Source organism: Esox lucius, chromosome 17 (genome assembly GCF_011004845.1).
Source record: "Esox lucius isolate fEsoLuc1 chromosome 17, fEsoLuc1.pri, whole genome shotgun sequence".
Classification (NCBI taxonomy): Eukaryota; Metazoa; Chordata; class Actinopteri; order Esociformes; family Esocidae; genus Esox; species Esox lucius.
In genome coordinates this window covers 44255790-44271503 of record NC_047585.1, presented here as the reverse complement: position 1 = coordinate 44271503, position 15714 = coordinate 44255790, and the positions used below count along the sequence as shown (strand labels likewise).

Sequence of the window (15714 nt, the reverse complement as noted above, 5' to 3'; positions counted from 1 at the left end):
GTCTGATGAAACCAAAATACAGCTCTTTGGCCTGAATGCTGAACGGTAGGTTTGGTGCAAGCTTAACAGCGCATCTCATCCTAAGAACATCATCCCTACCGTGAAGCGTGGTGGTGACAGCATCATGCTGTGGGGATGCTTGTCCAGGGCTTGGAGCTTGTGAAGATAGAGTAAAATGGATGCACCAAAGAAGAGAGAAATCCTGGAGGGAAACCTGCTGAAGTCTGCACGATACCCGGGAGAAGATTCACCTTATATCAGGATAATCACTCCAAACATACAGCCAAAGTCACACTGGACAAAAAGATTAACGTCCTGGAATGGCCCAAACCCTGGAACCCAATCCAATTAGATGTCTGGAAAGAAGTGAACATTTCTGTTCACCAAAAGGTCCCCATCCAACTTGCTGGAGCATGAGGAATTTTGCAAAGAATGAGCAAACATTGCGGTCACCAGATGTGCAAAGCTGGTAGAGGCTTATTCAAATAGACTCATGGCTGCAATTGCTGCCAAAGTTGCATGTACCAAATACTGACTAAAGGGAGGGAATACTCATGCAATCAATTATTTTCTGTTTTGTATTTGTAAATAAAGCAATTTGAATTATTTTTCATAACTTTGACATCCTGAACTTTTTGTTGATCAGTGGCAAAAAACACTTTAATTAAATCCATTTAAATTTGATGTTGTAACACAATAAAGGGGAGTATATCCTTTTGACATTGACTGTAATTCCCCTTTAATTTACTTTCTTTAAACTGAATTTGACTGCTGAACAAATTTAAAACGTCCCTAAACAAATACGTATGCAACAACCACATTTGAGCTATTTTTTATTAATTAGTAGAAAATAACAGAATTCTATTTTAACTTTGACACTATACAATATTTTGTGTAGGCAAGTCACTCAAAAACACAGTTAAATCCATTTCACATTATGTAATGCATCCAAATGTGAAACAGTTCAAGGGTTGGTGAAGACTGTCATTGTTTGTTCTGCGATTTAAAAAGGTGAAACAGTAAAAACACAAGATGGTACATGGGGGAGCTCCACTGTGAAGAGGTTGAGTGGTCCATGTTCATGATTCCCAACACTGAACCTGGAGCATGGAAGCAAACGCACCAACAGTTGCTGTCCAACACCATGGGGCAGAAATACTTTGCCATCATCATATATAACTGTAGACAAACGAACAAAACAACAAAACACCGCCACACGCTGACCGACAAGCCAAATGTTCTGACAAAGTCAGTCAACTTTTCATGTAGTTGTAACGACAGAACAGTGTTGTTTAGAATGATAACATAGTGCCGCTCAATTGCCTCCATTTCTTTGAGGTTTGGGGCTTCCGTAATAATGTGCTGATTATAATGAATGAATCCAAAATGGCTGCGTCCTTCTCTTACTAAACAGCAACTGTACCAAGTCTTTCCTAGCACCCTACATTTTACTAAAGCCTTATGGACGATGGTCAAACGTGCACTACATAGGGTTTATGGTGCCATTTGGGACACAAGCAATGGGTGTGGAATCGTTTCGATCTGGTGCAAGAGGCCAATCAACAAGAGGCACTGTCAACTGCATTTCAACCAATAAAAAAAACCCCAAAACCTTCTGCTTCAAGCTATCAGATCCCTTCAATCTCCATGGACGAGTGAGTTCAGAATGCAATTTTTTTTTTTATTACTTTAGTCACCAATCATTGAATACAAAATGATTACATTTGAGCACCTTGGCAGAGCTTGGATCACCTTCTGATAAGACTGCAGTGAATAACTTTCCATTGACAGAAACAGTGGAATTGCCCAAATGGAACCCTATCCCCCACATAGACCATCCTTTCTGGCAAAGGTGCAGTATTTTCGGAAACCGTGTGCTGTTCTAGAGCCATCAGTGGTGTGGTTCCCCAAAGCCATGGCTACTAACATCCTGGTCAGTGTGAAACACTGGAACCCCCCTAACAACACTGGAACGTACCAAGCTCAACATCCCATCCGGTATGTCCCGAATGGGCCGTGTGGTCAAATGTAGTGCACTTCATAAGAAAATAGGGTACCATTTGGGATTCAGCTTCTTCCATTCAATCATCCACAGTGTATTTTTTTTTCTTCTTCTGAATCCATCTATATATTGACAACAGTACCAACAATATCCACACAGTTTAACCAACAACCCCCCCCCCCCCGGGGCAGCCAGCAGTACGATCTGACCGAGGAACCATGGATGGCTGAGGGGAAAGGGGATCAGTGTGTGCGGCTGAGGGCAATGGGGATCAGTGTGTGCGGCTGAGGGCAATGGGGATCAGTGTGTGCGGCTGAGGGCAATGGGGATCAGTATGGTTGGCTGAGGGGAATGGGGAACAGCGTGTGCGGCAGAGGGCAATGGGGATCAGTATGGTTGGCTGAGGGCAATGGGGATCAGTGTGTGTGGCTGAGGGCAATGGGGATCAGTATGGTTGGCTGAGGGCAATGGGGATCAGTATGGTTGGCTGAGGGCAATGGGGATCAGTATGGTTGGCTGAGGGCAATGGGGATCAGTGTGCGCGGCTGAGGGCAATGGGGATCAGTGTGCGCGGCTGAGGGCAATGGGGATCAGTGTGCGTGGCTGAGGGCAATGGGGATCAGTGTGCGCGGCTGAGGGCAATGGGGATCAGTGTGCGCGGCTGAGGGCAATGGGGATCAGTGTGCGCGGCTGAGGGCAATGGGGATCAGTGTGCGCGGCTGAGGGCAATGGGGATCAGTGTGCGCGGCTGAGGGCAATGGGGATCAGTGTGCGCGGCTGAGGGCAATGGGGATCAGTGTGCGCGGCTGAGGGCAATGGGGATCAGTATGGTTGGCTGAGGGGAATGGGGATCAGTGTGTGTGCGGCTGAGGGGAATGGGGATCAGTGTGTGTGCGGCTGAGGGGAATGGGGATCAGTATGGTTGGCTGAGGGGAATGGGGATCAGTATGGTTGGCTGAGGGGAATGGGGATCAGTATGGTTGGCTGAGGGGAATGGGGATCAGTATGTGCGGCTGAGGGGAATGGGGATCAGTATGGTTGGCTGAGGGGAATGGGGATCAGTGTGTGCGGCTGTGGGGAATGGGGATCAGTATGGTTGGCTGAGGGGAATGGGGATCAGTGTGTGCGGCTGTGGGGAATGGGGATCAGTATGGTTGGCTGAGGGGAATGGGGATCAGTGTGTGCGGCTGTGGGGAATGGGGATCAGTATGGTTGGCTGAGGGGAATGGGGATCAGTGTGTGCGGCTGTGGGGAATGGGGATCAGTATGGTTGGCTGAGGGGAATGGGGATCAATATGTGCGAAGGAGAGGACACAGGCGGACATAAACTAATAAGAATAACTTGAACCAAATCTCTACTAAATTTTTTCTTTACAATTTAAACATCAAAAGATGTACCATTCAAATTCAGCATGAATGACATTGCATAGCTCTGGTCTGAGGCCAAATCTTCTGGATATCTGGTCAGTTGTAATGCCTTGGGCTTTGCACCTCCCTTGTCCACTAACTAGTACTATACCACTAACTCGAACTATCACTACAGAAAACATGTGGTGAGTAGCCCATCAGACAGAACAGTAATATTGTCTTTCCAGATCCGTGAGGGACAGAAGAGATGTAGTCAGAAACACATACATAGATTATAAAGAGTGAGGTAGATAAATGCTTGAAGAAAAACCCAACAATGTCCCCCAATTATGAATGAAAATAAAAGAATAGAAAAATATCTCCATGTAACAATTACACTAATCATAGGGCATTTTGTACAGTGATTTACAAATATCACACCAGGAAGAAATAACTAAAATAAATAGCCATGAAAGGAAAAGCATTTCTAGTGAGGGAAACAGTTACTCTGAAAAAATCCTTCAAAATACATCACAACCAACTGGTGTTATTAAAGTTAATGTAGTGAGATGTTTACAATGTACCAGTATTTTCATGTACTTTCATTTTCTGTTATATGTACAGTAGGCGTGTCTATAGTATCTCTGGGAAGAACAGTGACTAGAGTGACCATGAGGCTCAAAGGAACAACTCCCACTGAAAGTAAAGAGTTTTAGAAGGTTTCCCAGGGTAAGGGTAAAGGTTACCCAGGGTTAGGGTTAAGGTTTCCCAGGGTTAGGGTAAAGGTTACCCAGGGTTAGGGTTAAGGATTCCCAGGGTTAGGGTTAAGGTTTCCCAGGGATCAAAAGGATGAGATGATGAAAATGTATGGAAAAAGTAACAAACTTTACTTTGACCTGAGAATCAGTCTGTCGGTCCGTCTTTGGTCAGTGTCCGTCTCCCTGTCGGTCAGTCTGTCGATGTCCCTGTCTGTGGCTCTGTCTGCCTGTCTGTCGCTGTCCCCGTCTTCCACCATGTCTGTCTGTGCCTCTCCCTGTCTGTCAGTCTGTTGCTGTCTCTGTCTGTCTGTCTGTCTCCATTTCGGTCTGCCTTTCTCCGTATTGTGTCTCTCTCTCTCCCTGTCCGTCTGCCTCTCCCAGTCCGTCACCGGTCAGTGTCCGTCTCCGGTCAGTGTTCTACTCCGGTCAGTGTCCGTCTCCGGTCAGTGTCCGACTCCGGTCAGTGTCCGTCTCCGGTCAGTGTCCGTCTCCGGTCAGTGTCTGTCTCCGGTCAGTGTCTGTCTCTCACTCTCTCTGTCTAAGTAATGAACTACATTTCACCTGAGCCCCGCTGCCTGCTGCTTCCGCCATAAGAAATCCACAGGGAATAAGAGAGACATGTCTCAGGGCCCTGGTCAAAAAGTACAGCATCACTTTAGGGCTTGGGTTGGTATTTGGGACGCCGCTAGTTTAGAAGCCAACTGGTCAGTGAGTTGTCATAGTAACAGCTCCGGGTCAAAACTGCGTAGACCATCAATACGAACAACATTAGAAGGAATACAATCATTATTATGTCTCTAACAGAAGAAAACCACGCACGTTTCATTCTAGGAACAAACAAAAAAATGTATTGGAAAAAATAAAAATAGAAGGCATTGGACAACATGTGGCAAAAAGAAAAACATTGCGCAAGAGAGGAACAGCAAGGTTTCATATTTTCAGAAATACAATAACAAGAATAATCATATAGACTGTAGTGGAAACCAGGGAAGGACTCTTAACCTGAAGGATTTTTTTTATATATAAATATCATATTACAACCACAAGAGAAATAATTAAGATTAAAATAGCAGCTTCTTTAGATGAACATCCGAACCGTAAAAAAGTTATTATAAAGACACAAACTGATGATTGATGTTTACGAAAATGCACTGTGGTCTAACATACAACTGTAAGACCAGTATAGAAATGTTCCAAATCGTAGAGAAGACGGACCTTGAAGACGAGACTAATAATAGACCTGTACAGAACCAAGCTCCCTCGCTCCCGGGTGTCCCAAATGCTGTCCTGTCCTTGCATAGTGCACTATATAATGACTGGGCTGGCATTTGGGAGGCAGCTCTTCTTTAGGGGACAAGGCCCGGACAATTGTTTTGGGTTTGGTTCTGATGATCGGCAAGTCTCGAGCCTCCCCCTTTTCTCTCCAACTACGTCCTTGTTGCCTGTAACACCAGGCTGTCGGTTAACCCCGACAGGACCAGTAGAAAAAGGAGACAGAGCCTACGTTTCAAACAGCACCCCACTCCCTATTTATTCAACTTCAGACCAGAGACCATGGGTGAAACATGGGGTGAACCGTGATGCCCAACACTCTGGTCAGGAGGGCACTAAACAGAGTAGGGTGCAGGGAAAACATCCCCTGGTTCAGCTGAAGGAACGTGACTGGAGAAATAAGCCTTGACTGATCATGGGCCGAACAGGTCCCTCGGAACACATGTGCCATACAAATGTGTCAGGACTTTGTTGCTTCTCGCTGATGGACAAAACAGAGGTCAGAAGAAAACCAGAAGTAAACTCAGAAGATAAATGGTACATTTGGCAGATCGGACATTTTAAATTATTTTTAGCCTCTCCTTTCTCAGCGACACTGTGACATCATCAGTGGCGACCACTTTTCCCAGCGCGTCAGAGAGGATCACGGGAGCAGAGAGGAGCAGAGAGGAGCAGAGGAGAGAACAACGTTCCCTTCCCCGCAGGGAGGTGTACATCTGTCAGTTTGATACAGAGCCTTACCGCCCTCTAAGTGCTTGACCGTTCCAGACACAAGATACCCTAAAAGATGTACCTCACAACGATAATCCCCCACCATAATGCCCCGCGATACAAAACCACATCAACTATAACCCCAACAGGCCTGCACGTTTTCATTTCCCTATCTGGAAATATTTATAAAAAGTAACAACCTTTACATATAATAGTCTGGAGTCCAGGAAGTAGAGCTGGCCGGTTCTGGTTCTAGACGGGCCCACATCATCAGCAGGTGGGTGATTTGAATGACTCAGTCGGTCCATTTAAATCTAAATACAAGTAGGAGTCCAGCACCAGAGACGGAGTCCATGAGCTCTGGGGATCTGGGCTGGCGAGGGGGCGTGTCCTAGGATCAGCAGGCAGAGGACTGTGGGAGGGGCATGGCATGTTGGTTCTTCCTGCCACCATTCATGAGGGCGTAGGACTGCGTGTCATCAAAGGACGGTCGCAGCAGGACCTGGCCGGACGCCGCGGGGCCATTGGACGCCGCTTGTCCTGAGACCCCTGAGCTCTGGTCCAGGGCGGAGGAGGGTCCTGGGGGCCCCGGGGAGCAGCAGGCCGGGCTGGGGGCACTAGGGGTCGGAGGGCAGGGGGAGGAGGGGGGCTGGACCAGGCTGGAGGAGGGGGGTGATGGGGGTGTGGAGCTCAGTGTGTGATGCCCGGGGGGCACCGTGGAGGCTGGGGTGGGAGGAGTCTGCTGGCAGGGGGGTGAAGGGGGCTGGTGGGGCGGGGCTGCGGAGGGGTGTGGCTGGGATGAGGGGGGACAGGGGAGGGGTGGTCTGGAAGAGGCTGCTGGGTCCAGGGGAACGTTCTCCATGTTCTCAACCTCCATGTCCAACTCCTCGGTGTCTGCAGGCTTGTTCTCCTCGCTGTAGAAGAAACTCATTTCTCTGAACGGAGGATCCAGCTCTTCCTTGATGCTGTTAATGATCTCCAGGAAGGAAGGACGCATCTTGGGGTTGTACTGCCAACACATTCGCATCAGCTCAAACCTGGAGAGACACCAAATCACATGAATAACTGGCTCTTTGTGGAAGCAGCAGTTCCTTCAATTCAAACACCAATATTTATTTAAGTTAAACGTTTACGTTCCATATCTAAAAATGCCCGTGTTTGTTTAAGTGTGTGTGTTACGTGTGGGGGTGTTGATCAGAACTACAATGTAGACAGTGTTCATTTTGTAAATGACTATTGTAGCTGGAAACAGCTGTTTTTCTATTTTTAGAAAACCCTTTTGCAATTATGTTTGCACAGCTGAAAACTATTGTGCTGATTAAAGAAACAATAAAACAGACCTTCTTTAGACTAGTTGAGTATCTGGAGCATCAGCAATTGTGGATTGATTACAGGCCAGAAACAAAGATCTTTCTTCTAAAACTCATTAGTCTATTCCTGTTTTGAGAATCAAGGCTATTCCACACGAGAAATTGTCAAGAAATGGAAGTACAACGCTGTGCACTACATCCTTCACAGAACAGCGCAAACCAGCTCTAACCAGAATAGAAAGAGGAGTGGGAGGCCCCAGTGTACAACTGATCAAGAGGACAAACACATTTGAGTATCTAGTTTGAGAAAAAGAAACCTCACAGGTCCTCAACTGGCAGCTTCATTAAATAGTACCCACAAAACACCAGTCTCAAGATTGGCAACTCTAGGATGCTGGCATTCTAGGCTGAGTTGCAAAGAAAAAGCCATATCTCAGACTGGCCAATAACTTACCAACTTCCTCCTACAACAGGACAATGACCAAAAGCACAGCTCCAAACTATGCAAGAACCATTTAGGGAAGAAGCAGTCAGCTGTCAATAATGGCAGTGATTCTGTCTATAATGGAGTGGCCAGCACAGTCACCAGATCTCAACCCTATTGAGGTATGTTGGGAGCAGCTTGACCGTATGATACGTAAGTACCCATCAAGCTAATCCAACTTTTGGGACGTGCTTCATGAAGCATGGGGTGAAATCGCTTCAGATTACCTTAACAAATTGATGACTAGTATGCCAAAGGTCTGCAAGGCTGTAATTGTGGCAAATGGAGGATTCATTGATGAAAGCAAAGTTTGAAGGACATAAAAAAATCCTTATTTCTAACCTTGTCAATTACTATATTTCCAATTCATTTTGATAGATTTCCTATTCCTATTCATTTCATGTATGTTTTCATGGAAAACAAAAGCATTTCTAAGTGACCCTAAACTTGAACAGTGAATCATTTCTGGTGCTGCTGTCATCCCCCCTCCAAACACTAGATGGCAGTGTCCTCTACTTTATAGTCCCACTATGCAGAGCCCTGATGATGGCTGGGGATTGCCTGGGTTTTCAGCCTGGGTTCCTCTGATCAACATGTTTTCAACCAATCAGTAAAATCAGACAGTGTGTTGGAGCCACCTGGTACCCAGCAGCGCCTGTTAGAGGAACCCTACGGTCCTATGGTGATAGGGGAAACGTGTGCTACAGTGTTAGTGGAACCCTGTGGTATTGGAGGAACCCTGTCCTTCAGAACAAAAACAACAAAAACAATAACATTCTGTGTGTCTCGGGCAGTGGTGGGAACATTCCTTCTCACCACACCTTTAATTACACACTAACAAGCTAAGAATACCTCAAGAGAGCAGAGCTGCCGAAACCAAATAACTCGGAGCTCCTACAGGCCACCCCCCTCAGCTACCTCCGGACTCACGTGGCGAGGCGCCAGTCTCCAGTCCAGGACCAAACAAACGGCATAAATAGAGGCTGGCCTGTGTGTCTGAGATGAGCCAGGCCACAGACAGAGCCGACGTAATGACAGTCCGAACGCCGCCTGTCCTGGATGACTGGGCGGCTCTTTGGGGCGGCCTATGATCAGGCGGGGCTCAGACAGCCCAGCTGACCTTTTTTCGATAATTGGTCTTTTGACCAAACAGATCACCTCGGGAGAAGACCGTCTTGGACCGGAACTCTCGGCAGACGACTGCCGTAGAGGGAGTGTCGCACTGTCACCACGGTAACCGCGGCAGCTAAGTTAACGACACGGGTAAAGACTAAACAAGTCCAGATGGAAGCACAGGACCAGCACAGCGCATACTCAGCCGTTCGCCGAGGTGTTAAGGAGAAATCATCCCTGACCTTAAGACATCTTGACCTCCTGACGGGCCACACCATGCTTTATTCACAGGTGGTGTGTGTACATTATCTGTGTGTAAGGAAGGTGTGTGTACATTATCTGTGTGTAAGGAAGGTGTGTGTTTGTGAGACTCACAGCATGTCAGGGCAGTTGTCAGGTTTGTCCAAAAGTCCTCCTTCCATGACAAAGCGCAGAACCTGTTCATTAGACAGGCCCTGGTAGGGCTGCTCTGCTAGCGTGGCGATCTCCCACAGCACCACCCCAAAGGACCTGCACACATCGAGACCGGAACACATGTCACACACACACCCAAACATGTTGTATGTAATTAACACCAGGAGTAGTGGATTCACAGCAGACCAGACCAAACCTGCTCTGAAAAATCAAGTAGCAACAGAAGAGAGAGACAGAATGGGTGAAAAGGGGGGGGGAAAGACGACAAATGGGAGAAAAAGAGAGGGAGAGATGAGGGGAGAGAGAAAGAGGCAAAGAAAGAGACAGGGATGATGAGGGAGAGATGGGAGAGTGTGCAGGCAGAGAGGAAGAATGAGAAAGAGGACAAGAGAGGGAGAGAGACACAAGGAGAGAGAGAGAGAGAGAGTCTGTGGTTCTAATCTGGGTCAGATGGGACCACTCCACCCAGGCAGCTCCCCTAGAGGTCAGTGGGTCAGATGGGACCACTCCACCCAGCCAGCTCCCCTAGAGGTCAGTGGGTCAGATGGGACCACTCCACCCAGCCAGCTCCCCTAGAGGTCAGTGGGTCAGATGGGACCACTCCACCCAGCCAGCTCCCCTAGAGGTCAGTGGGTCAGATGGGACCACTCCACCCAGCCAGCTCCCCTAGAGGTCAGTGGGTCAGATGGGACCACTCCACCCAGCCAGCTCCCCTAGAGGTCAGTGGGTCAGATGGGACCACTCCACCCAGCCAGCTCCCCTAGTGGTCAGTGAAATGAACAGGTGCAGTGTGGTTACCAGACATCAGAGTTGGTGGTAAACACTCCGTCTTTGAGGGACTCCGGCGACATCCATCGGACAGGAAGCAAGCCTTTTCCTCCCTTCCGATAGTAGTCGGTCTCGTAGATGTCTCTGGTCATCCCGAAATCTACACAGAAACAGTGAAACCCTTTCAAAATGCTGATCTTCACACTATACCTGTAATACGAGCGGGTTTCATCGAAAAACTATCTAAACGACACTCATCTAGTCTCATTTTCCTTTCTTCAGTGTGTGTAGTGTTGTGTTTGTGTGCCTGCTGAGCTTGTCGGAGTAGTTCCACCAGAGGCCTCAGTCAACTCCCTAAACCAGGCCCACCGGGCACATTTCACTGTAACCAGGGACTGGTTTATGCCGCAATAGCAGGTAGGACAGAGACAATCAAGCTCAGACCTGGTAGGGTCAGAGGGGTTGCATGGTTGCCCCACGTAGGCGTGTTAACACGAATGCACCGCCGCATGTCTTTACCTCCTATCTTCACAGTGTAGTCCTCAGCCACCATGCAGTTCCTGGCAGCCAGGTCTCTGTGGACGAACTTGTTAGCGTTGAGGTAAGACATGCCATCTGCTATCTGCCCAGCCATCTGAATCATCTTCTTCAGTGGAGGAAGGTTCAATCTGTTGGACTGGGATGCCTTCAAGGAAGAGGAAAGAGGGGGGACTTAGAGACACAGTGGTTAAGACCTTTCTGTTTCCTCTTCGTTAGAGATACAGTGGTTAAGACTTTTCTGTTTCCTGTTCGTTTGAGATACAGTGGTTAAGACCTTTCTGTTTCCTGTTCGTTTGAGATACAGTGGTTAAGAGCTATCGGTTTCCTGTTCATTAGAGATACAGTAGTTAAGAGCTATCGGTTTCCTCTTCGTTAGAGATACAGTAGTTAAGAGCTATCGGTTTCCTCTTCGTTAGAGATACAGTGGTTAAGACTTTTCTGTTTCCTGTTCGTTTGAGATACAGTGGTTAAGACCTTTCTGTTTCCTGTTCGTTTGAGATACAGTGGTTAAGAGCTATCGGTTTCCTCTTCATTAGAGATACAGTAGTTAAGAGCTATCGGTTTCCTCTTCGTTAGAGATACAGTAGTTAAGAGCTATCGGTTTCCTCTTCGTTAGAGATACAGTGGTTAAGACCTTTCTGTTTCCTCTTCGTTAGAGATACAGTGGTTAAGACCTTTCTGTTTCCTCTTCGTTAGAGATACAGTGGTTAAGACCTTTCTGTTTCCTGTTCGTTTGAGATACAGTGGTTAAGACCTTTCTGTTTCCTGTTCATTTGAGATACAGTAGTTAAGAGCTATCGGTTTCCTCTTTGTTAAAGATACAGTAGTTAAGAGCTATCGGTTTCCTCTTCGTTAGAGATACAGTAGTTAAGAGCTATCGGTTTCCTGTTCGTTAGCGAGAGAGATAGAGTTTTTAAGAGCTTTCGGTTTCCTCATTAGAGATAGATATAAACAATCTACCCCCCCCCACGGCATTTTGCGCTGATTTCTCCAATGGCTTCTGGCTCCAGCCACAAGACTAAAACAGTGTTCCCATTGTGACAACATGGAAGCAGTGGGTGTCATTGATGGCATGCACATGTTCAGTGGCACACGGCTGTAAGACCATGTGACCTGTCTCTGAGCATGTGCAGACGTTTCCATGACATTGGCGATGAGGGTGTGGCCCAAGGCTTACATTTTACACAGGTGTCACAAAATCTTTCAGTTGGTGGTGCTGACATATGAGGGAGTCGCCCCCCCCAAGAAAATATATTAGATAATAATTAGAGCAAAAGAAATATTTTGCTGATTATTTTCCCTCCATAAAGACTATTTTGGTAGTTTCAATAGATTGAGTATAGACAGCTGTCCCTTACTCCATGTTTTTTTGTTGAGAATACTAATTAAGCATACAGCCATTCAAGCTCATTTTATTTTTATGTTACCAAGTATACCAATAACACATTCTTTTTTACAGCAATAACCTTATAGAGAACATTCAGGTTTTTTATATTCGATTTTTCTTGGTTGATTTAGCTATTATAATCTTAGATTTTAGTAAAACCTGTGGTCAATAAGGTCTAGTGATGGAAAGTTCAGCTCTTATTACTGACAACAAATCTGTCAAATGTTCTCAGTCATTTGGGTCAGTAAGGCTGTGGTCAGCTCCCTCAGAACAACCAGTCATAATTGGACAGGTTATTGATGACAAGAGGTACATTTGAACTACTAGGCATACAACAGTGTATTTCCTAATGCATTTACAATGAGGTCTAGTTACAACTTCAAAACGATTGACAGCTGCGGGGGCGGTGAGCAAACTGCAGAGCATTTCCTGAAATAATTGATTGTTCATTAACCCCACATCAGTAGCAAGGCCATTGAAAGGTCTCACGAGTGACCTCCAGCTCGCGATCCGCAGGTCTCCAAGGGAGATGCCCGCGTCCTGTAGGACAGAACGGGTTTTGTTTAATCATCCTCTATGATGCCCCTGAAATAAGAAGGCTTGTTTATGCAGAACCATCTGGATCACAACTCTGTCAATGGCATATTACAGTGTTGAATTTCACTATGATCTCTGCCTTCTTGCTGGGTTCGCTCTTTTGTCGCTGTATTTCATGTGGCTAATTAAACATGTTACTCGAAAAGCCAAGAAAAAAAGGGTGTCTGGAGTCCTGAAGTGTGGTGGAGATTGCAACCGGATAAACCCTTTGCAGATCTGCATATGAAACCATCTTTTATTTTGCCTACATGATCTCAGGAGACACAGATTTAACGGTCAGGGGTTAACTTGGATTTTTAAACTCAAGTAGTTAGAGGTTAAAGGTTAAGAATTAGGGGAAACTTCTGTCTTATCTCAGGCCACCAGGGGTTAAGGGTGACTTACGTCTTTAGCTCGCAGCGATCTCAGGTAACTCTTCAGGTCTCCTTTAGTCATCAACTCCATGATGACCAGGGTGGGCTGGCCCTGAGAAACCACTCCCAGCAGACGCACCTGCACCAATCACAGCACACAGACATTACATTCCTGGGCCAGTTTGTGACATCACATTCGGAACATTCTGACATCAGACACAAAGGTTTTTCCTGACATAGAAGACACTTATTTATGTTTATGACATCACATCTGGAACTTTCTGACATCAGACACAAAGGTTTTTTCCTGACATAGAGGACACTTATTTGGGCTCCAGATATTGCAGAAAAAAATCTCACCTACGTACAGAAAAGCGTGTCTGATCTGCTGTGATGAGTCACCCTGGCTGATTGCGTGTGAGTGCTTTTGTGTGTGTGCACGTGGGAGCGCATGTGAGCGCGCGTGAACGCGTTGTCCGCCTGGCTCACCACGTGATGACAGTTGAATTCCTTCATGACGGAGGCTTCATTCAGAAACTCGATCCTCTCCCTCATGCTGGCTGACTCGTTGACCGTCTTGATGGCCACGCGGGTCTCCGCCTCGTCCTTGACCACGCCCTTAGCGATGCCCTCGTACACCATGCCAAAAGAGCCCTGGCCCAGCTCGCGGCTCATTGTGATCTTCTCCCTCGCCACCTCCCACTCGTCCGGCACGTACACTGTAGAGGACAGGACAGGGTGAATACACATCCACCCACGGGAGGGGTGTCAGACAGGTGCTGTACGACACCCGCTGGGTCCAGCAGGTGGTCTGGTCGGGGTGACTCACTCTCTGCAGCGCTGAAGTACTCCGGGTTGACTGACGCATACAGAACCCCATTACCCAACCGGTCGCTGTTCCTGAAAACACACCCAGAGGTCAGGTCAGCAGGGTTACTGTGGCTCTGGGCAACACAAGTACACTACCTAAGGAACACCAGTCTAAAGTAGGAATAAGGTGGTCTATAGTAGTGGACTATATAGGGAATAAGGTGGTCTATAGTAGTGGACTATATGGGGAATAAGGTGGTCTATAGTAGTGGACTATATGGGGAATAAGGTGGTCTATAGTAGTGGACTATATGGGGAATAAGGTGGTCTATAGTAGTGGACTATATGGGGAATAAGGTGGTCTATAGTGGTGGACTATATGGGGAATAAGGTGGTCTATAGTAGTGGACTATATGGGGAATAAGGTGGTCTATAGTAGTGGACTATATAGGGAATAAGGTGGTCTATAGTAGTGGACTATATAGGGAATAAGGTGGTCTATAGTAGTGGACTATATAGGGAATAAGGTGGTCTATAGTAGTGGACTATATAGTGAATAAGGTGGTCTATAGTAGTGGACTATATAGTGAATAAGGTGGTCTATAGTAGTGGACTATATAGTGAATAAGGTGGTCTATAGTAGTGGACTATATAGGGAATAAGGTGGTCTATAGTAGTGGACTATATAGTGAATAAGGTGGTCTATAGTAGTGGACTATATAAGGAATAAGGTGGTCTATAGTAGTGGACTATATAGTGAATAAGGTGGTCTATAGTAGTGGACTATATAAGGAATAAGGTGGTCTATAGTAGTGGACTATATAGGGAATAAGGTGGTCTATAGTAATGGACTATATGGGGAATAAGGTGGTCTATAGTAGTGGACTATATAGGGAATAAGGTGGTCTATAGTAATGGACTATATGGGGAATAAGGTGGTCTATAGTAGTGGGTATACAGAGACAGACAGGGACCGACATACTTACTTCTTTCTGTTGACGATGATGAATGTAATCAGCAGACAGATGATGAGGACTGACAGAACAGGAACCAACACCATGATGTAGAGATAGTTCTCATTATAGCCTGGAAGACAGTTACAAGAACATTTATCCGTCTTGACTCCAGGAGTATTCCAGATTCCAGCCATACATTTGGGGGAAAGCGCCATAACAAGATGAAGACCATATCTTACGTTCGGCCTGCACCACGTAGAAGGACATGGGCTCAGTCCAGGATCCGTTACCCGCCAGGGAGGTTGCCCGCACCCGGGCCGAGTAGTTACCGGGTCCAAGGTTACCCAACCGGGCACCGCGCTGCTCTCGGTACAGCTGGCGGGACACACACTCATGCTTCTCCGACTGGAAACACACACGCGGAAACACAGATGGTTAACATACTTTTTTTGATGCACCTTTCAAGTATACAGCTTGTGAGTTCATTGGTGAGTCAGATTCACTGTGTGACTGGTTGATCTATGGCTGGCCCCAGGTAAATTGTCACATGAAACATTTCTTAAGTATCACACAATTTTATTGTTGCACAACAATTTCAGTGGTCTCCTACCTCTGTGCCCAGTCTGAACTTGATCTCGTACATAAGGATGAGTCCATTGGGGGATGAGGGTTGAGGCCAGCGGAGAAACACAGAGTCATCCTCTCCTGTCCATTTCACGGGGCCTGGGATATCATCAGCCTTCTCTGGGATACAGGACAGACAGACAGACGTGTTAGAACAGGCTTCTCTGGGATACAGGACAGACAGACAGACAGACGTGTTAGAACAGGCTTCTCTGGGATACAGGACAGACAGACAGACAGACGTGTTAGAACAGGCTTCTCTGGGATA

The 15714-nt window shown here is 46.7% G+C and overlaps 1 protein-coding gene across 1 annotated transcript in view; it reads right to left on the bottom strand.

Moving 5' to 3' along the window:
- Positions 1-2109: 2109 nt before the first annotated feature.
- Positions 2110-15714, bottom strand: part of igf1rb (insulin-like growth factor 1b receptor) — a 70960-nt gene continuing 57355 nt past the window's right edge. The window contains exons 13-22 of the mRNA XM_029113977.2: positions 15433-15566; positions 15062-15227; positions 14853-14952; positions 13886-13956; positions 13546-13775; positions 13088-13195; positions 10699-10864; positions 10210-10339; positions 9373-9507; positions 2110-7127 (exon numbers count right to left, since the gene is read on the bottom strand). Of these exons, the coding sequence (XP_028969810.1) occupies positions 6488-7127; positions 9373-9507; positions 10210-10339; positions 10699-10864; positions 13088-13195; positions 13546-13775; positions 13886-13956; positions 14853-14952; positions 15062-15227; positions 15433-15566 (1880 nt within the window). The 3' untranslated portion in view covers positions 2110-6487. The remainder of the gene's footprint in view (positions 7128-9372; positions 9508-10209; positions 10340-10698; positions 10865-13087; positions 13196-13545; positions 13776-13885; positions 13957-14852; positions 14953-15061; positions 15228-15432; positions 15567-15714) is intronic.